We start from the raw sequence: 23,039 nt of genomic DNA on the forward strand, positions 1-23,039 counted from the left end.
GGGAATATTGTTTCGCTTCAACAGGCTCCCTTCGTCTGCCTATGCCCCGAGTTTCAACACTTGATTGAAGAATGTGAAACTCTTGTGCTGGGAATTCACGCTCTGATGTTGGACCATGTGACACTGGCTCAGTGATTCTCTCTTGCTCTTCAGATATAATCGCTAACTTATCCACGTAAGGCACAAGATCATCAACTGTACATATGTTCCTCCCTTGTGGTGACACCATATATTATAAAGTCTCCACAACTTCACCCTAATGCTCATGCTTAAGAACCACGTACTCAATCGAAAAGACCTTTCGTGGATATATATAGAACCACGTACTCAATCGAAAAGTAAGTAGCATGCGGGTGGTCACCAACAACTACCATACTTAATTTGTTAGATGACATTTAATGTTATTCTTATGAGAAATACAGTAATATTTACACACAATAAACGTTATGATGTTGTTCGGGAAGTATGAGATACTACTTGGAAATAGTGTTTTTCAGTCAATTATTTGTATCAACGTGATTTGAATTAATGATACAAATTTTGTGTTATATGAGATCCAGCTTAAAATTGACATTAATATCAAACATTGGACATTCAATTCGCATGTCTCTCTAGGCCACTGCCAATAAATTCATGCGACCCTTTCAGCTTGTGCATCAATAAGCCAACCAAGTAGTACTCGTGAATTAACAAGCCTAGCTAGCTACGTACAGTTTTAATATTCCTGAAAAATGGATGGTAAGGTTGGAGAAGGAGAATTCATTGTGAGTGTGACCAAGGAGGAGATAGTGGTACCAGAGCTTCCAATGAAAGAGCAATGGCTGCCACTATCAAACCTTGATCTACTCATTCCCCCAGTGGACGTGAGTGTATTCTTCTGCTACAAAAAACCTTTGCCTGAAAAATATTATTGCTTTGGAACCATGGTGGGGTCACTGAAAAATGCACTGGCTCAGGCTCTGGTATACTATTACCCTTTTGCTGGTGAAATGGTGGCCAACACCATGGGTGAGCCTGAGCTGTTTTGCAGTAACCGTGGGGTAGATTTTGTTGAAGCTGTAGCTGATGTTGAACTACAGTGCCTCAACTTGTACAACCCTGATGACACTGTTGAAGGGAAGCTTGTACCAAGGAAGAAGCATGGCGTGCTTGCTGTTCAGGTCATACACTATAAAACAACTTCATAAACAAACCTATATTTTGAAAATGTTTACAAGCATATGTAAACTAGTATAATAGAAGACAGGTTAGAAAACTAAAAGAATTAGTTTTCTCTTTTTATTGAGATGTCAAAAATTATGTTAGTCATGATTTTTTTTTTTATATTCTCTAACAATTTTACATTAAAATCTTTTTTCTTTGAGTTTTTTAGTAAGTATTACAAGAGTACTGGTTAGTCAAATTTAATTTAATTTAATTTTTTTATAAGATTTAAATTTAAAATGATGGTTATTCCTCAATAAAAAAGAGAAAAAATATATTAAAAATAATTAAAAGAGAATGGAATATTAATGATAATAATAGTTTTATAAAATATTAAAAATTTAAGATAAAATTATTAATATTAATTAATCTTACTAAATTAAATAATTGAATCTATAATATATAGGATTAAAGGAAGGAAGTATTATAAACTTTTGTCTTGGTTCTTAAAGGCACGTCTCATAAGACATGTGAGTTTTGCAGGCAACTGGGCTTAAGTGTGGGGGTTTAGTAGTTGCATGTACTTTCGACCATCGCATAGCTGATGCCTACTCTGCGAACATGTTCCTCGTATCATGGGCCGAAGCAGCCCGGCCCAACAAGCCCATAATCTCAGCCCAGCCATGTTTCCGACGCTCCCTTCTCACCCCACGTCGCCCACCTTCCATCCACCCTTTACTCCACCACATGTACGTTCCCGTCTCGGCGCTACCTCCACCGTCAGATCCTAATAAGAAACTCGTGTTCGAATCTGAGCCACTCATCAGCCGCATATACTACGTCACAAGCGAATCCCTGAACCGCATGCAAGCACTAGCTAGCTCAAACGGTACCGTGAAGCGCACAAAGCTCGAGTCTTTCTCTGCATTCTTGTGGAAGATGGTTGCTGAAGCTACTGCTAGTGTTGATGGTAAGAAAAACGTTGCTGCGAAGATGGGTGTTGTGGTTGATGGAAGGAAGATGTTATGCAACGATGAAAAGAACATGGGTTCGTATTTTGGCAATGTTCTTTCGATTCCCTATGGTGGGAATGCGGTTGATGAGCTTGTGGAAAAGCCATTGAGTTGGGTGGCGGAGAAAGTTCATGAGTTTTTGAAGATGGGTGTGACAGAAGACCATTTTTTAGGGCTTGTTGATTGGGTTGAAGAACATCGACCTGTGCCTGGTTTGTCAAGGATTTATTGTGGGCATGGAAAAGAAAAAGGACCTAGTTTTGTGGTTTCTTCAGGGCAAAGGTTTCCGGAGTCAAAGGTTGACTTTGGGTGGGGGAAGCCCGTGTTTGCATCGTACCATTTTCCTTGGGGTGGAGATTCTGGCTATGTCATGCCAATGCCTTGTGCTAATGGGAATGGTGATTGGTTGGTTTACATGCACCTTCTCAAGGCTCATTTGAATTTCATGGAAGTTAGGGCTCCTCAAATTCTTAGGCCTTTCTCTTGGGATTACATCCTCAATTAATCTTCATTGACTTTGCTTGTTCTTCATCAATCACGCAACTTGTTGATTTGCAACAAGGGAAAATAATTTCTAGTGTGAATTTTATCCATACAAATAGTATCAAGTGGTGTGACGCAAGTATTTATTTTTACATGTTATTCTGGCCATTGCAGTATTTATTTTTACATGTTATTCGTTACCCAAAAGCGTATACTCGATCCGAAGCTGGTAGAGTTGTGTTAACTTTTCTCTCTGAAACTTGAAAGCAACCAATTACAATCATCTCTGCGGGTAGCTAGAATAAGGGATCGTTGAATGGCTTATTCGGATGGCAATCGCTGTTAATTAGCAACTCAGCCCACATTTCACGACCCAAGAGGACTATTAAGAAACCCAGCAAGCTGCAAGGATACGTGTGAAGATAATAATTAATAGCTCCTTTAGTCCATTACTTAATTAAATAGATGCTTCTAGATGGAAATTCTATTATAACCATCATAGTGCTTATTACAGTTTGGCAATATTTCTTTTCTGATTTTTGGTACTTGTAATCACTATATTTTCCACTGCTGAATGAGAAAAAGGGCAGCGAAGCATCATTATCCATTACTATAGCATATAGCATAGAGTTAGTTATTTTTCTCCTCTGCAATATATCAGACCCGTAACAATCGCGACATAACTAACCTAAATCAATGTTTGTCAATTAATGAGATATAAAAGAAATTCATAATTATAGGTGTGAAAATTGACTTGTATAACGACATAGAAAGCGATCGACTACGTATTCTTAAATTTGAGTGTCAACAAGTTGCAAAATTAACAAAACCACCAAGAACACATACAACTATTCAATATTGATTGATGAAAGTTCAAAAACATTTAAAAGTTTATTAACATTGGTTCGATTCATTAGAAAGGGAAGATAAATGATCTAAATATCTAGGTTAATATTTCATGCATGATCCTTCAAAGTGACAAGGTACAACGTACAACGAGAAAACTAATTACTAATCATATACATAATAAAATGGACGAAAAAATTTCAAATAAACCTAAGAAAAAATCATTGTGTAAATCTGAAAAATATAATCATAATAACTGTTCATATAAATAAGTTGACAGTTGATATTATTTTTACTCTTCAATTTTATGTTTGTGTTTAATTTTTATTATTCATTTTATATTAATGTATTATATTTTTTTAACAACTATTTCATTATTAAATTATTTTATGTTGTTAATATTAAAATATTTTTATCAAATAAAATTAATTAATAATGTTGTAAGAAATTATTAATTTACTTAATGATAAATGTAAAAACAAATCAAAAAATATTTTAAAAGAATTTTCTATTATTTGATAAATTTTAAATTAATATTATTTGTTAATATTCATGATTTAAAAATAAAAAATAGAATGAGTTTGAAGTTATAAAAGATTTTACGACTTCATATAAAAATTAAATAAAAAATTAAAATTGTTTCGTTTTTACAACTTCAATAAAATAAAACAAAATCATCAATTTTTACGGCTTCAAAATTTGAAGTGGTATAAAATTCTACGACTTACGGTGTTAATTCAAAATTTACTCTTATTTGATAAATTTCAAAGGAAATTATCTTTTTTTGGTCATTCGATCTACTTTTCTTTTTAATTGTCTCATCATTTGATGACTTGTTAATCTCGTAAACTTATTTATTTAAACTTTTTATGATAGTTTTTAACTCTCAAAAATGAACCGAATCGACACTTAGTACAGTAAAATAAATAATAAAATCAATATCATTCAACAACAAAAGTTCAAGAACTAAGATTGATTAAATTTTGTTCAAGAAATAAAAGTGAAAATTTAAAAAATATTAGGAAGTAAAAATATAATTAAAAAAAGTGTACAGAATTATAAAATTATTTTTGTTATTTCAAAAGAAAATTGTGATAACCATTTTGTGATTTAAAAAAGCAAAATACGTTCACCCTTGTCCGATCCTTTGCCGAAATTCATGTGGTCTACTTAGGGTTTTCTCAACCTATAGGGTATTATTGTTTGGACACCTCGAAACAATGCAAGTACGATTTCTCATTTTTTCTTGTTTTCTTTTTGTTACATACTACTACTATCGCATCTTTCTGTTCTATTGCTTTCTTTCTTTCTTCGGATGTAAAATAGCATTGGGTTCTCTATGAAACATTTAAAAAGAAAATTCTGACCAAGTTCCTTATTGTTTATTGCTTGACAATATTAACAGCTCACCATTAATTTGGTTCTGATTGGTTAGCGTGGCCTTTCCTTGATCACCCAGCTAGCTAGTTGTCCATACATTCACCATAAAAATGGAGAGAAAAAGACAAAAGTCCTTTCGGGATTCTAAAAGTTCATGAAAGCATATCCCTTTGTTTAATTTGTTGACAAGGTGACGCCAACGTTCAAAATCTTAAACTACGCTAAATTCCGTCCCTCATAAATGCTTAGAAAGAGTTATTTAACACTCAAAAATTTTTGAAGGAAACGTATGAAACCATCTCCAAGAATCTAGACGCTCCTAAGGACACCAAGTTAAAAACTTGAAAGTGCCCACTTGCGATTTGATTTCTTATCTACTACTGCAATTAGCTATAGCTAGCAGCATGGTTGAGTTATATATGCTGAATCTTATATTCTGTTGATTATTTATTATTATAGCATGCAGTTGCATTGCTTTGCTTGTTATATAAAGGGCATTTCAAGTCTTGGCATATTTGAATTTTGACTACAATCCTTACGTGAATTTGTTATTTATCTTTCACAAGGAACATATTTCAAGATGTATTATAAAATGACTTGGGTGATATTTGACAAAAAAAAAAAAAACTGAAGTGGAATTTTTTTATAGATGTAATTACAGAATAATTAATTATTCGTGTGATAGAGAAAAAGAAATGTTTAATGAAATGTTTTATACAAAATTAATTTTATTACGAGTTTCCGCGGGTTGTAATGAAATGTTTAATCTAATGTTTAATTAAGGTGCAATTAATATAGTCAGCATTTATGTTTGGTTTTACTTGAAGAGTTGATGTTATTAAAAGAAGAAACCAACCGTGTGAACTTCCAAACTTGTCGTATTCGTGGTAGAGTATTTGATGCGCATCTGAATTGGCATCAAGGTGAATTGTGGTAGGAAACAAATATTCGTCTTAATGCTCTAATTAATATTTTATAAAAACAAATATTAAATAAAAATGAATATATTTGATGTCTTTAAAATACAAAATATATATTTTTTTCTTTATTTAATAAGTAAGAAAATGTTTATATAAAAAATATATGGTATGAGAATTAAGAAATATTCTACATTTGATAGCCTGTTAGATAGTTTAAGGTTTGGTTCAATTTCTGCCACGATAGAGAATGGAAAACGTTCACACGTTATTTGGAGATCAGCTCCATCAAGTTGACACGAAGTGCACGTGGTGGTGTGCTTCAATTTGTTTTTGCATACACATGAGGCTGAGACCCCAAGGAAGAAACTTGAGGCTCGAAAGTCGAATATTCCTGTGGCATCTCGTGTTTCATGACAAAAAAGAATTTACAGCTTTTGGTTATTTTAGTTTATCATTATTTTCAGCAATTAATGAGGCAAATATTCAGATTATGTTTAGATAAATTTCTTCCTAAAATAAATTTCTTCCATATGTTAAAATTAACTTTTATAAAAGTTCAAATCAATTAAGATATATTCTTAACCATTTGACTTGCATAGTGCCTTTAGTCTAAATAGTTAACGGGGTGGACTATAAACGTAAAAGATCGAATAAAATAATCTACAAGTAGCGTTGCTTCTATCAAGTCAGATTTCCCTTTATCCCAAAATGAATCGATTTAGTAGAAAAAAAATTAATTAAATATCAAATAAAAAATCGTAGGACAAAAAAAAAGAGAGCTAGGTTTCAATTCTCGGAGGAATTGATAATGAACCATAACATTAATTACATGCATATGTTGCTGTCTCTTTACCCTGATAATAATATATATAGATCTAACATGGTATCTAGTTTGTGGATCAAATCTTCTTAGTGTTGGATGCATTGATTCCCTTTTCTACTTTCTAACTCGTACTTAAGTGAGTGTGCCAATTAATTAAAAAATAACGAGTAAAATTACTTAATGTAATATTGCAAAATACAATTATTTTTTTCCTTTCGTGAAAAATAATATATATCAAATAAAATTAATTCTGCCTACTAAGACATTATTTAAATGTGTGATGCAGCCTCAACAGAAAAATTATGATTCTAAATATTTTTTTATATCTATAAAAATAAAAAAACATCAAAATATTTATAATAACTCAAATACACTTTCAAAGGCATTTAAGCCATCCATTCTACAGCTACACAAGCAAAACAAAAGATAGGACCACATACACACGTAAAATGTAATGTAAGGTTGCCCCTTTTTTCTGGGGATACAATGAAATAAAAGAAAGAAAACAAAACAAAATTATGCCCAAAATAGAGAGGCTGAGAGTGAAGAGGGTCGTACACTAAAGACAAACAAGTTGATCCCAAGTTGATCACGTTAAGGATTACACGGCCACTGTCCATACATTTTGACATGTGTTAAGGCTATAGGATTACATTCACAATTTCCTCTATATCTTTGGGAAGGTTCTAATGTGACAGCCACACAAACAAAAACAAACCTCATCATAGTTTTGCTAACACAAGTATACACTCATTCTCAAAAGGTTTTCATCCAATTTCTTTCCCTCTCTTTTCATTGGTGTGCACTTTCACTTGTGGAGCTGCATCAACAGCAGTGGAAATTGTGCTTTGTTCTTGAGATGTCTGGTGTTCTTCTTTGGGTGAGTTGTGGACCCAAAGAGAACATCAACTCCTTGGTGAGTTTTTCATGCAGGAGTAGTAGTGGTGGTGAAAGAACACAAAAGAGATTTTCTGGAATCAGTTTTGCTAGTGGTACTTCTGCTTTTTCAAGTGCAGTGGCAGCTACTGAGACTTCAAGATCTTCAGAGGAGAGGGTCTATGAAGTGGTTCTGAAGCAAGCAGCTTTGGTAAAAGAACACAAAAGGGGTACAAAAATAGCTTTGGATTTGGACAAAGATGTTGAGGCTGATTTCAACAATGTGGATCTGTTGAATGCGGCTTATGATCGGTGTGGTGAAGTTTGTGCTGAGTATGCCAAGACATTTTACTTAGGTACTTGCTGCTCTTTTGTTTTGAGCCTTTTCTCATTCATTATTTCTAATTCAAATGAATTTCAGCCCTCTTATTTTTTTTCCCCATCATATCTAAATAATGTCTTTCTGTCTCCAGAAAATTATTTCATGGTTCAAAGTTATTATGTGTTCATGATCTCAGTTAATCTTTGCACGATGACACATAATGAAGTTTTTTAATTTACGACAAATATTTCATAAAATTCAATTATGTGTCATGTGGAGATTGTTGGAGACAAGAAACAATGATGATCTCGACCAAGTAGTAATTTCTCCTCTTCCACCACAACGTTAATATAATTGAAATGTTTGTTTTGTTCCTAAACCTTAAGTCTAATTACAAAGTTCAATTCATATGATATATGCCTTTTGTTTTGTTGTGCTACAGAAAAGTACTTGGCAGCTAGATTAAAATATTTTAACTATTTTTAAATTTTATTTGTTAATAATATATTTTGTTGTTGAATTGACTCATCTTGAAAACTGTACTCTAGGCACACAATTGATGACTGCAGAGCGCCGAAAAGCAATTTGGGCAATTTATGGTATGTGATTAGATTATATTACACACTCACTGCTACTTCAGCTTCTCCAGTGAGAGTTATTTTGGAATTGACAATTATTCGTTGTGCATTGCAGTGTGGTGCAGAAGAACTGATGAGCTAGTGGATGGCCCAAATGCTTCACACATCACCCCTGGGGCCTTGGACAGGTGGGAGCAACGATTGAGTGATGTTTTTGAAGGTCGACCCTATGATATGTATGATGCTGCCCTCTCACATACTGTCTCAAAGTACCCGGTTGATATTCAGGTACTTTACATGCCCAAATCTAAGCATTACCCCATTTTAGGACAAACCTTACATAAAAAGTTCTTTAGTTGATTTTGATGCTGTTCTCTGATCAAAATTGGAGTTTCACCTTTGATAATCCATGTTGACTTACTTGACATTTATGTAATCCTTTATTACGCATATTATCAAAGTGAAACTCCAATTTGGGATAAAGAATAATGCCAAAAGCACCTATGCAAATTGGTCATCTTATACAGAATAGATTTCACCTTCTTTTTTATGTGCTAAAACTGATCCAAATGACATTGCATTGTCTTTTTGAAACAGCCCTTCAAGGACATGATCGAAGGGATGAGGGTGGACCTGAGAAAGTCAAGATACAATAACTTTGATGAGCTCTACCTTTACTGCTACTATGTTGCTGGGACAGTAGGCCTTATGAGTGTCCCAGTAATGGGGATAGCACCAGAATCAAATGCTTCATCAGAGAGCATTTATAATGCTGCATTGGCTCTAGGCATTGCAAATCAACTTACCAACATACTTAGAGATGTTGGAGAAGAGTAAGGTTCTTTGAACACTTCAATGCATTGCAATTAAACCAAAAACAATAAACAAATGGCATTTAACATCTTGTCACTCAAGGGTATCTCACATCACACCATAAGATTCCAAGAAATGAATAAAAATAACAACATTAACAACAAAATAGTACTTGTTTCATACAATCAATTAAGTCAATGCCACTCAACATTTAATTTTAGAATTTAATTATATCGACTATCATATATGAAAAGATTGTTGATTTTATAAGAATTACTTTTCTAATATAAAAATCTTTAATGTACATACATGAAAGTTAAACTCTTAATTTTAATTGTCCACATCATTCAAATTATGTTTTGTCTAACTTGGTCTAGTTCTTGATCATTATAGTGCTAGAAGAGGAAGAGTATATCTCCCACAAGATGAATTGGCACAAGCTGGCCTTTCAGATGATGACATTTTCCGCGGAAGAGTTACAGACAAATGGCGGAAATTCATGAAGGGACAAATAAAGAGGGCGAGGATGTTTTTTGATGAGGCAGAGAGAGGGGTTGCAGAGCTCAACTCAGCTAGCAGGTGGCCTGTGTGGGCATCGTTGTTGTTGTATAGGCAAATATTAGATTCCATTGAAGCCAATGATTATAATAACTTCACAAAAAGGGCATATGTAGGAAAAGTAAAGAAACTCTTGTCACTACCTACTGCCTATGGTTTTTCACTTCTAGGCCCTCAGAAGTTTACCAAAATGGTTAGGAGGTAACTGTTATACAATGTGTGATACTATTGAGTTACAACTGTATACATCTCAAGTTACCAGCATGTGTTGAAGAGCAACCCATTCATTTAATGAGTTTGCAAGCATGGTAATCAGTTTTAAAATGTGTAAAAAAAGAAGGAAAAATGTGTTAATCCATTTGTATATTATAAATTTCAGAGGTCATTCTTCAAAGGGAAACAACATTTTACTTTTGAGTTACACTTCTTTTTTAATTTTCTGCTATATGACTTGGAGCTTTCTTATCAAATCAAAATTTAATCATCCTTAATTAATTAATTACTCAAAAAACAAGATATTAATTTCTTTAACTTTTTAATCAATCTTTAAATCAAATTAATTGCCATTAGATATTTACAAGTTACCTCGAAAACAATCTTCTACAATTTACTTTTGAGACTTTTCTAAACTAAAAGTTTTAAACAAAATGTTTTTTTTCTCAATAAGAAAAACTCTTCTATTATTGAATTAGTATTTTTCTCCTATTTATATTTTATTTTTATGTAAAAGGTCCCATGCAATGGGGGAAACAAAAAAGCTTGGTAATTTGATGAACATTGCAAACTTGCAAGGATTATTTGGTGATTAATTAATCAATGTTAAAAGTGGCAATTCTATTATCTAGTTAATGTGCGTGGCGTGCTTAAGAGGACACCCTTTTTCGGGCTTTCTACTACTCCTGCTTTGTTGGGCTTTCTACCAACAAGTTTCTTGATTCATCTCAGTAGCTGTCCATATCCTCTCTAATACCAATTGTTGGAATGTCCAGGATGTAAATGCCCGTCAAATTTTCATTAATGAGATATAAGCAATCATGATGAACTTCATATTATATTTTAACCCAAAATTTTAATACTTAAGTTTATGAATTTTTTCAATTATATAATATTTAATTTTTTCATTTATATGTGACTTGAGATTCTACTTCAAATTTATACTTTAACAAATACGAACAAAAGATTAAGAAAAGGAAGAAAAAAATGAAGTAATTTGGCTTTTCAAATTTAGATCCTCTGACTCCCAGGATTAAAATAAGGAAAAAAAATTAAAAATCTTGAGACACCCTCCATGAGTTGTGCTGGAATCCATTAATCCTTTAATATATAAATAGTTTATGGCTTGATGTCTGATAGTGACAACATAATCTCACGTGTTATTGTTGAAAACAAAATCTAATTTCACCTTTTAAGTTGGTTGGTTCGTGTAACATCACAATTATCATTTCATTACAACTAAAGACTTCAACAGTAAAGGTGATATTCATCCCACTAGTCCTTTTGGATGCCCGATTATATATTATTTTATTTTATATTAATATATCAATTCTAAAAAAAATAATTTTCTAAACAACACTCAACCAGCTTGACTATAGCAATAAGTCCACATTAAACCTTCCATTACTTTGTTGAAGACAAGGGTTACTCCTTGTTGCAACTGAAACAAGAGTTTAGTTTTTATATGTTTTCAATCTATATACAATTATTTTGGTGTACAATGGATATATATATATATATATATATATATATATATATATATATATAATTTAGCAAGGATAATCAATTAAAAATGACTTTTAAAGAGTGATGCATATGATCTTTAAAGTAATTATTACAGGAGGTAAAATTTTCAATTATATAACAATCTATAATCAGATAACAATGAAAAAAATACACACTTTTGGGTCTTCGAAAAGGAACAAAGATATTACTATAAGCCAATTCGTCTTCTTTTATTTTTCTTCTTCTCTTGGTCCAACAACTATAAGAAACTAAATCAGGCTAGTAAAAATCTCCCAAGTTCATTAGCAAAACCCCCTAATTTAACATTCCATCTTATTTTTTCTAAATATTCCACGGCTTCTACTTGCAAGTTGCAACACTCTACATAGAAGAACATGGACTTCATTTTCTCCTTACTCTATGGTTAAGACCTTCCCTACGAGTTGAGGAAGAAGAGGAAGACACCGTAGATGAAAAACCAGAATGGTTATTTTCAGCCATATCCTTGTGAAATGCCTTTTGCACATCATCTTTAAGCTCCATGAAGCGTGCTTTTTTGATTCTCTGCTCTTCTTCACTGCCCTTCTCTAGGAAGAAAACATCTGGCATTTCGTCGTCTTCCAGAAACTTATCAAGCACTTCAGAGCAATGGGGAAAGAAGCGCCTACCATTCTCAACTGTACATAATTCAAAAAGCATTCTCAGAGTTTTAGTAACAACATTAGACCACCATCATTCTTTTCCTCTACAATTGCAGGTTGCATTAAATTCATTTCGATTTCTGTTAAGCTGTAAAGTATTACAAATGTAGCTCTATCATAAGAAGGAAAATTTGAGTTCCATTTGGTACGCTATGATATGGTCTACTTAGATTATAAGAAACAATATTTTGTTTCAGGGTGTTCATTTTAACTTCACTAGCACGCTAGAAATCTAGAATTGATTAAGGTTAGATCATAGACATGCTTTAAGGAAAAAATAAGTAGTGTTCAATGCTCCTTTTCTGATTGGTGTATAATCCTATAACTTGTCTCTTATCCCTCTCATTTGGTCTTACAAGACTCTTTTACATGAGTTAGAGTATCGCTTGTACTGTGTTTTTAAATAAACTTTGCATATATAAAATAAAATAAGAGAGTACTACAAGTGATAAAAAGTTTCTTTATTAATTAGTAGTTACTACACTCCATCTGTTTAAGAGGAAACTTTTATTTTTACTTTTTTGTTGGCATCATGTAATTCTGATATTTTCACAATTGTGGCATGTTCCAACTAAGGCAACATACAAGCAAGCTAGATTTGGTGTTAATAGAATATATCATATCCACATTCCACAGATGCATAACCTCTATAAGGATGCTATTTCAAAATTGTCTTGGACATACCTGTTTTCATAAGGGCATGCAATCTTAACTGGAGTTTTCTGGTTCGAGCCGAGGGAGATTCATTTAGATCTACTTCTTTCGGGTTGCCATTTGTGACCTTCAAAGCCGATGAATTTGCATACAGTGATGATGAATCTGCTTCAGCATTCTCAATGGCTACCCTAGCCTCAGCAGGAAACAACAGTCGAGCAAATGCAACTGCAACATATGGAGCATGTTAATTTCATGTCCATAGGCCTCCAAATTTAAAAGCATCATGCAAATATAGTTTTGTTGTGATTATGATGCATGCATATTCCTAAAGTAAAATAACAGCTTACTGGCATTATCTATGCATTTGTAATTAATAAGTTACCATTACTACTGTAATTAGGAGGATTTGATTGTGCACAGATTTATTCTCGATTTGGAATAGTCTCATTAGAGTTTATATATTTGTATCAATCGATGTATTTTTCTGAACAATGGAAAATAATTTTCTGATTTTTACCTTTTCAACATTCCAACTCAGCTAAAAGGTCCGAAACCCAATATTCATAGAAACAAAGTGACCTAGACAAGAGAAAGCCCTACCTCTATCCTCAAGGTAATCCAGTCTCATGTGCAAATCATCAGCTGTTAACTGTGATGAAACAGACATATTCACAGTCATAGAATTTCTTCTCATCTCCCTCTCCAGGACATCAACACAAAGCCTGTCCTTGTTAGATTCCTTACACTGCACTGTTTTCTCATGATAATCCTTGCATCTTGTCAACCTCTGACAAATTGCAAGAGCGGTTTGTCCATCTGGAGTGGTATCTGATGCACGTGCCCCTTTATTCAGTAGTGCTACCAAAATGGATGGATCCTTTCGCCTTGCAGCCACATGGAGAACTGTGTATCCTCGGGAATTTCTACGAAGAATATCAGCCATGCCTAGACTAAGAACTTCTTGAATAACCTTAGAATCGCTATAGGCACAAGCATAGTGCAGGGCATATGCATCATCTAGAGTGACACTAGACTCATTTAGAAGAAGCTTCAGTAGCTCAACATCATCAGAGTCCAATGCCTTGTGGATTCTCCTGATACTCTTTTCATTCAAGGACTCCGCTTCCATTGCATTAGGTGTGGATTCTGGCTGAAATGGGAGTCGGAGTGATTTGATTTCAGTCAAAACTTCATGAGGGAGCTCTTTTTCCAAAGATGTGTTGTCAAAGTCAGACCTTGCTACTCTCTGAATGCACCGAGAGAGAAGCTGGTCTAGTTGGCAGTTGAAAGCAGCCATAAGAATAGGAATGACATCTTCCACAAGAGCCTTCTCAACAAAATTTAGGAGATGCCGCTGCATCAGTAAAGAGATATTTACAGTAGATTTGTTAAGCAAAAGATGTCTGTCTTTTTTTTTTTTTGTAATAATAGAGAAACATAGAAGTAGAGAGAATGTAATATAGGATCTAAATATCATCCTCAAGATATATGTTAGAAGCTAAAAGCAGCCGTCTAAAATCAGACCGAGCAGGCACATCACCCGCGAACTTGAGTTGACCCAAACCAATCCAAACAGTTTGAGTTGGATCATTTATGTATTTGGATCAAAATTGAACCAAACTCAACCGATCAAAACCATTCATATCTAGGTTAGATCATTGGTTTAGATTTATAGATCTGATTAAAACCAAACCGAACTGATCAAAACCGATCAAAATTTCTAGAGTTGTTTGATTTGACTTTAAATACGGCTAATATTGGAAACTCCAACTCCAAGTGTGTTGGAACTACAAGTATTGAGACTACTAATGTTGAAACTTCTTAAGATATTACTTTTAGGTACATTGTTATTTGTTTCACATCTTTTCATATTAATTTTTTCAGTCATATTTATATTATTAATGTATCATATTTTATTCATTTATTTTAACAAATCTAGTTACAAGAAACTAGTTTGTAGGAAACAACTATAATTTAGACTATTATAATAAACCTCGTTGAAAAATACTTTGTTTTAATTTGTATTAGTATATTTTAGAATATTATGTTGATGACATTAAATGAATCAATTTTACTACTTTCAGACCTTTGATAATATTGTGTTAATTATATTGGATATTTGAAAAAATCATGATATAAATTAGTAGTTCTAAGAAAGAAAGATTAAATTTAAATGAGTAATTTGTGGACTCAAATCGAACCAAACCGTTAATGAATAGGTTGGGTTGGATTTAAAAAAAATTATGAAAACCGAACCAAACCAATCAAATTTGATTGTGTTGATTCCTAAATTTGATCAAAATTAACCTAAACCGGCCCGCAAACACCCGTACATAATGTAGTCACAAGTGTGCATATGTGTGTGCAGGCTAGGTGTACATCTATTTCAAAATTTGTTAACTATGCACATAGAAAAGTGTTGAACACATTCCAAAAAACACACATGTAAGTCGGAAACAATTTCCAAAACTTCCCAAATGTACAATGTTTATATGTTTTTAGTCTTAGGTAAACATTAGGAATACTTTAACATGTAGTATGGAGATATAAGGTGGGTTGAATGATTAAGAGTATCTTTAGTGATAGATCCCAAATTGAGATTTTAGATAATTTTTTGGTAGAATTGAAGATTTCTCAAAATCTCTATCATTTTTTCCTTTAGTGGTAAATCTCATTTTGAGATCTTAGATAATTTTTAGTAGATCCCACATGGACCTCATTTTTAAATATTTAATAAATTAAATATAAGTTTTTTAGTATAATTTTTAGTAGTGTCTCCCAATGACTAATTTTTTATCCTTCGTTGACATTTCCGCAAATCAGTCTTTCTTTCTTCTTTTTTGGATTTTTTTTCTCCTCCCTCTTTCTTGCCATCCGCTTCTTCCTTCTTCTTTTCTTCTTCTTCTTCTCCCTTTCCCCTTTCCCTTTCGTGGTTCGAGGTATGTGTATTTTGTTTTGATTTTTATGATCTACCTGTTTTTTTTCTTGTTTTTGGTTTTTTTGGTTTTTTTCTTGTTGATCATTCTCCTCTTCTATTGGTGCTTCACGCATGTTGTAGTTGATCATTTCTAGTTTTTGAGTAAAAAAATTTATTTTTGAACCATGTGCTGAGATCTTCAGGGTTCTTGTACAATAACTCATTCTCCACTTTGTAGATCTCTACTAATCCTTTATTGGAAGATCAAGATCTTGAGCTCAAAATCCTTGCTCGAGATCTGATACTAAAGTTGCTCTGAGAGCATCTGTAGTGGTAGATCCTAAATTGAGATCTTAGATCACTTTTTGATATACCTTATAGTGACATGTGGGATTGAAGATCTCTCAAGATCTGTATCATTTTTTTTCTTTAGTGTAGATCTCATTTTGAGATCTTAGATAATTTTTAGTAGATCCTATATGGATCCCACTTTTAAATATTTAATAAATTAAATATAAGTATTTTTAGTATAACTTTTAGTAGTGTCTGCCAATGACTAATTTTTTTCCTTTGTTGTCATTTCCGCAAATCAATCTTTCTTTCTTCTTTTTTTGATCTTTTCTCCTCCCTCTCTCTTGTCATTCACCTCTTCCTTCTTCCTTTCTTCTTCTTCCTTCTTCCTTCTTCTCCCTCCCCCTTCCCTTTTGCGGTTCTAGGTATGTGTATTTTGTTTTGGTTTTTATGGTCTATTTGTTTTTTTTTTCTTCTCCTTTTTTTTGTTTTTTCTTTTTATTATTCTCCTCTTCTATTGGTGCTTCCCGCATGTTGTTGTTGATATTTTTGAGTAAAAATATTTATTTTTTAATCATGTGTAGGAATCTTCAGGGTTCTTATACCATAACTCATCCTCCACCTTCGAGATCTCTAATACTCCTTTATTGGAAGATCCAATAAAGATCAGATCTTGAGATCTGGCACCAAAGTTATTCTAAGGAAGAAAGAAAGTGGGAAAACTTTATGGGTTCGATCTCCTCTGACAACAAAACTAACATTCTAACAACTAACATTTGCCGAAAAATTTAACGGGTAGTATTTCTGTTATTCAGCACAGAATGATTTTGTAGAATTGCTCCAAATTTGTCACATTTCTTTTCTTTCACGCAAAAATTAGTAATAAGATAAAGGAAGAAGAATTAAAAATGACAACCAAAATACCTGAAAAAGTAAAACTAGCTCTTTCATCTGAAAAGTCACAGAAGCATACATCAGCTCTAGGGCATGATTGATAGCAGGGCGGCATGCTACATGGATACATGTTTCATCAACACATGTTGTCTCTTCTGTTGGTGAAGCCTTTAGCCTTCCAGTATACAGATAGTACAAGAACACTTGGAAAGCTTGATATCCAACTGTGCCATAAGGCATCAAATCTGACATGAGATACCTTGGCTTTCCTTCCTTCCCTGATCCATCAGTCCCTTTCTTAAAAAGCTCATGAAAAAACGGACTACGCGATGCCAATATACAGCGATGAATACCCACAGGGATGTCCTCAATAAGAATCTCAGCATCACTATAATCATACTCAACCTCAATCAATAGCTTCTCAAGGCTTCCACTGAGCTTATTCAGACTCAAAATTTCAATATTTTCCCCATGCTCATTGCTGGTGGTGGAAGACACGTTGTGATTACTAGAACCATGTGACAGGTGAGATGATACGAAACTCAAGGATGAGGATGAATCATATGAGTTATCCATGATTCCAAATATACGAGATTCCAATTGAGTCAAAGCACTGTTTGACTAAATTTAGAAGCAAAAGAAGAAATTAAACCCCTTTAAGTACCCATCTAAACTGAAAAGCTAGCTAACATAATCTATAACTAAACAAACTAAGCTCAAATTAAATAAGCAAAATTGAGAAAGGTCACTGTTTCCCCTACCACAAGACCAAAGTCACTTGCAAGTCAAGCAACAAAACTCAGATTCCCAGAAGCAAAAACTGAGATGATTTTTCATCTGGGGATGATCCATCAAATAAATTGAGGCGTGAGAACAAAAAATTTGAACTTTCAGAACTTAACTGACATGGGAAAGACGTTAAGAGCAAAAGAAGAATAAATATTACATACAGGGTGTTACCCGTTAAGACTTAAGAGGGAAGATGAACTCGACAGCAGATCTTAAGTAAGAGACTCTTGGAAGAGGCTTCAAAACGCTGCAGAAAAAGAAGAAGAAGAAACTGAAGAAGATGGCTAGTTTAACATCAAGAATGCTCAAGTCCTTTGAACCAAAGAAGCGAAGACTTGAAATGGAAAGAGAAAGAGAACCAATGAACAAAGGTTGACCAACGACGGGAAACAGAAGATATGGGAAAACAGAGAGAGAGAGATGATGCTCGGGAACCGAGACCTGTGTTCTTGAAAGGGAAAGAAAACGCAAACTACACGTTGATTGTTCTGTCTTTTTTCTCTTTCTATTATTCTCTCTCAAATTTCTCGTCTTGTGAGGATGACCCAAAGTTTAATATATAAATATTGTGACCATGTACTACTAGTTTTCATGTTTATCAGTACAATTATAAATGCATATACAAAACATGTGATTGGAGGAGGAAAAAGTGGTTAGGAAATTTAAGCATAAAAAGTTAGTACATCAGTGAATGACTTAATCTCTCGCACATCTTTGTTTGTTCATTTAATTCATATTCAAAACAACAAATTTATATGTCAAGTGTATTTTTGTGTTATTTTTTTATATTAGAATTGGAGTTTTATTTTAATCATTTATTTTTGGATGTGTTAATTTTTTTTTCAAATTGAAGTTTTATATCAATAATTTATAATCATATTTAATGAAATTTTTTATTTATAGTAAAATTCTAATTGAAAACAACACTTAAATATTTTATTTTACATAAAAATTTAAATAAGTTGGATTTCATCAAATGTTCACCGATAACATGTCTAACTATTTACTAACTATTTATTAAGCTGCATTAAAATTTTGTCATGTTCAAGGTGCTGTTCTTAATAAGATGAAAATTGTGTGATAGTTCTTTTTTTTTTACCAATTTCCTAATGCAGTGCACCTGTAACTTATACAAAACGCAAAGGACTAGGATGCACATTAAGGCAAATTTCCCCAAAGGGGGTGCTTTTACAAAATATTTCCCTAAAGGGGGTCCTTTCCAAAAATATTACATGAGGGGGCTCTTTTCTACGTACTTTGCATGGATAATATAGCAAACCGCCACTCCTAGTGGCGAGTTTGCTGGGAAAATGCCACGTGGCACGGAAAACGCCACTACGAGTGGCGAGTTACCCAGCTGCAGGCCTAAAGGGGAGTTGCAACTGCAACTTTCGATTTGAGTGCAAGTTGCAACTCCCATTGGCAACTCCCATTTGTTTTATAATTAAATTAGTTTTATATTTTATTTTGTAGTTTTCAGTAAAATAATTTGTATGATAATTTTTTTTAAGTAATTATTAATTAAAACTAAATGTCAGCTTTCAAGTAATTTTTTTAAATACATACATAAATTTAAATAAATTATCAATTTATTTTCCGATAAACAAAGTTCAAAGCTAAAACAAATGTCACAAATCTTATTGATTAATTTTAATATAAAAAATAAAACTCTATTCAAACTTCTGTTTTCTTCGTTGAGTTATATTTGAAAGGAGAAAAAGATTTTAAACTTTTCGTGCAAAATTAGAATAACTCTATGAAAAGTTTAAAATCCTTTTCTCCTTTCAAATATAACTCAACGAAGAAAACAGAAGTTTGAATAGAGTTTTATTTTTTATATTAAAATTAATCAAGAAGATTTGTGACATTTGTTTTAGCTTTGAACTTTGTTTATCGGAAAATAAATTGGTAATTTATTTAAATTTATGTATGTATTTAAAAAAATTACTTGAAAGCTGACATTTAGTTTTAATTAATAATTACTTAAAAAAAATTATCATACAAATTATTTTACTGGAAACTACAAATAAAATATAAAACTAATTTAATTATAAAACAAATGGGAGTTGCCAATGGGAGTTGCAACTTGCACTCAAATCGAAAGTTGCAGTTGCAACTCCCCTTTAGGCCTGCAGCTGGGTAACTCGCCACTCGTAGTGGCGTTTTTCGTGCCACGTGGCGTTTTCCCAGCAAACTCGCCACTAGGAGTGACGATTTGCTATATTATCCATGCAAAGTACGTAGAAAAGAGCCCCCTCATGTAATATTTTTGGAAAGGACCCCCTTTAGGGAAATATTTTGTAAAAGCACCCCCTTTGGGGAAATTTGCCGCACATTAACCGCATTTATCTTTTTCTGTTTTGGGCAAATGGTGATGTATTCCGAGTTCTGAGAGTGTGAAATTATAGAAACAAAGTTTGGAAAGAAAGATCCGATAGAATATTGAAATATTGTATTGGCCAAAATAGGAAATCGCTCTGCTAAAGTGATAGTAAAAATTTTAGTTACTGCTGCAGACTACATTCTTGTAGGTATCATCAGCTTTCTGAAAGCACGCAAGTGGGTCAAACGTAAATTTGTTTGTTTTGGATAAGGATTTCATCAGATTTTCAGTGCAGTTTTACGTTCCAGATCATCCTAAAATGAACGTGCTAAATTGCTGATAACAATTTCAAAAAGGAATATTGAAAATTGCAGATTCTCCAACACAAGGAACACATTTAATTCCGTGCAGATAGCATCGTTTGTTCGATTGGAATTTAGGAGTATCAAATTCTAGGAGGGGGTGGCTTCAGTTTTCACACATTAGCTTCTTTTTTTACAATATTTAATCATTATTGATCGTACAAAATCTAAACATATGTCAAACATATATATATACATATATATATACGTATGTTGGAGAATCCTTGAAGGCTTGAACTAAACTCGAATCTTGGTTCTTAAAATTGAGATGATTTCTAAATTTTGATTTTTATGTATATTGTTTTATTCTTTTTTTATACTTCTCCAACGTTTATAACCATTTATGTAATGCATAAAGTACTTATTATTTGTTTTTCATTAAATTTCCCTTTCGCTGCTGTCACATTTCATGCCACTAAGGTGGTTGGTATAGATTTTTCTGAAGAATAAAAAAGAAATGGCGCATCATCCTGAAGCTTTCTTAATTATCATTTGAAACAAATAAAAGCACATTTAATATTTTGATAACTTAAAAATCTTAGTACTTTATTCCTCGAATACGTGGTATATATATGAGTTCTTATAAATTCATCAAATATAAATAAACAGTTAAGTGTTAATGGTAGAAATTGGAATAGAGGCGGGTGAGGTTATCAGCAAGGGTAGGGTGCAGTCTTTGTCTAAAAGAGTGATTCGAAGAGATGAGGAAATGGACTTTGCCAACGTGCTTTTTCCGCTGCCTGGGTGTCCCTTCATCGCTATTATCACTGCTCACTCTAATTTTGCCATTTTCTTCCTTCAAAGAGACACACCACACACCAATTCCATATTTGGATGCTTATCCTTCTATTCTCATTAGTGCTGCTAATCTTCTAGAATTCCTGATTTTTCCGTGATTCAAAATTGACTAATCAAAATCACAAGTGATTCACTTGGTATGTCTACTTCTAAATTCTAATCATTATTGTCCATAAGAAATTCGTCAAAAGAACTAAAAAAAATAAAATATTTACCGTAAAGATGGTATGAAAGTGTTAAAAAAATTATGATCAATATAACTTTACGGATGTTAATAAATTTTTTTCTTTAACTATTATCTTGATAATGCTGATTAGCATTTCCCTTTAATATGACTATTATTTAACCTCCTAATTCCTAAACTGAACATCGATCTCTCTTAAATATTTATAAAATAAATCTAGTTTTTTCTTTTAAAATTAATTTATGCATTCCATCTTTGAAAGAAACTAAGTAAAATATTTGTTTTATAAAAAATAAATGTATAATTTGGTTTTATATTATGCAAAAAATTCAACTTATTTCACTTTCTTATTTTCTTACTGCTTCAGTCTTTATTATAAAGTTCAAATAACCAATTTATCAGATTAAGTAATTTGATTAAATTACCTAAGAGCGTTGAATTTGTCTTAAAATATTATTTTTTTCCCTCATAATATTATCCTTATGAACAAAACTAACCCACATTTATGAATTGTGTTTCTCTTCATGCCACGAACTTTAGTAGAAGATATTTTTGTAAAAAAATAATTAATTCACAGAAAATTTCAAATTGCACCTTATAAAAAAATTAATCTATATTTTTAATTTGAACCTTCTAATAACGACTAGATGAAGTATGTGATAGGTGTTTAAAACAGAATTTTATATTAAACTTAATAGTTTTTTCAAGCAAATGTAAATTTAATAGTTAAATTGCACGATATTATTTTGATGAAAATACATTAAATTTTAAAAAATGAAACACTTATATAAATATAATTTCATATGTAATATTTATTTTCAAAATATTATACAAGTAAAATTAATTATTAAAATGTTGACCAGTTTTTAATTTTCATGATTCTTATAAACTTCATATGTTTGAATAAAAATGATGGATTCAACGGTTTTGTTAGTAAAACTTTATGTTTATAAACACAATGATTACACAAAATAAGTTCATTAATGATAAATTGTAATTGGAATTTAATAAATGTTTATTTTATTGTTTGGTACACTTTTTGTGTGTAATATACTAGTCATTACTTTTATGAGTAATATTTACACACTCAACTAATCAATTAGTTGTAGCATGTCTGTTTCAAAAAAAAAGAAAAACAGTTCTAGTATGTAGGCTTGTAGCGACACATCGTTTTTGGTATATATGAAACTTATTCCTATAGCATTCTTCCTATTTTATTATTCATGTAGTGAGCCTTCGATTAAGTGTATGTTGGATATATTTGTGTTGAAGCTACATCGATTATTTTTTCACCGTTATAATTTGTTGCTTCTAATATTTCAATTATCCACCTCCACTTTTGCTTAGACATGGCAATGGGACGGAGCGGACACGGGTATTGTTTTCTCAATCCTCAATTCCAACTTCCCAACATGTCTCCTACTCAGCATCGGGTACGGGAATGGGATAATAATAAATTTTAATGCGTCGGGTATTGGGTATCTCCAACCCCATCTCGTACCCGATTCAAATTAGAAAAACATTTTTTTTGTAAAGAAAATATTAAAAATTTGATTTTAGAAAAAATAAATTAATTGTTAAACATTTATTTTTAACTACTTATATGTCAATAAATTTATTATAGCGCATGTGTCTACAAAAATCGTTAA

At 32.3% G+C, this 23,039-nt stretch overlaps 3 protein-coding genes across 3 annotated transcripts; 2 read left to right on the plus strand and 1 right to left on the minus strand.

The window, feature by feature from the left end:
* The first annotated feature begins 639 nt into the window (after positions 1–639).
* On the plus strand, positions 640–3,195 carry LOC114383282 (shikimate O-hydroxycinnamoyltransferase-like). Its single transcript, XM_028342913.1, has 2 exons — positions 640–1,160; positions 1,687–3,195. Exons 1-2 carry the CDS (start codon positions 732–734, stop codon positions 2,659–2,661), a joined length of 1,404 nt encoding a protein of 467 aa, XP_028198714.1. The 5' UTR covers positions 640–731; the 3' UTR covers positions 2,662–3,195.
* A 4,100-nt stretch (positions 3,196–7,295) lies between these two features.
* On the plus strand, positions 7,296–10,047 carry LOC114383026 (phytoene synthase 2, chloroplastic-like). Its single transcript, XM_028342605.1, has 5 exons — positions 7,296–7,840; positions 8,355–8,405; positions 8,500–8,672; positions 8,982–9,217; positions 9,591–10,047. The coding sequence occupies exons 1-5, from the start codon at positions 7,468–7,470 to the stop codon at positions 9,958–9,960; spliced, it is 1,203 nt and encodes a 400-aa protein (XP_028198406.1). The 5' UTR covers positions 7,296–7,467; the 3' UTR covers positions 9,961–10,047.
* A 1,546-nt stretch (positions 10,048–11,593) lies between these two features.
* Positions 11,594–18,259, minus strand: LOC114384993 (regulatory protein NPR3-like). Its single transcript, XM_028344890.1, has 4 exons — positions 16,965–18,259; positions 13,433–14,186; positions 12,860–13,057; positions 11,594–12,151 (listed from the first exon to the last, which is right to left on the minus strand). The coding sequence occupies exons 1-4, from the start codon at positions 17,508–17,510 to the stop codon at positions 11,877–11,879; spliced, it is 1,773 nt and encodes a 590-aa protein (XP_028200691.1). The 5' UTR covers positions 17,511–18,259; the 3' UTR covers positions 11,594–11,876.
* Between the last annotated feature and the right edge of the window lie 4,780 nt (positions 18,260–23,039).

This window comes from Glycine soja, chromosome 14 (assembly GCF_004193775.1).
Source record: "Glycine soja cultivar W05 chromosome 14, ASM419377v2, whole genome shotgun sequence".
Taxonomy (NCBI): Eukaryota; Viridiplantae; Streptophyta; class Magnoliopsida; order Fabales; family Fabaceae; genus Glycine; species Glycine soja.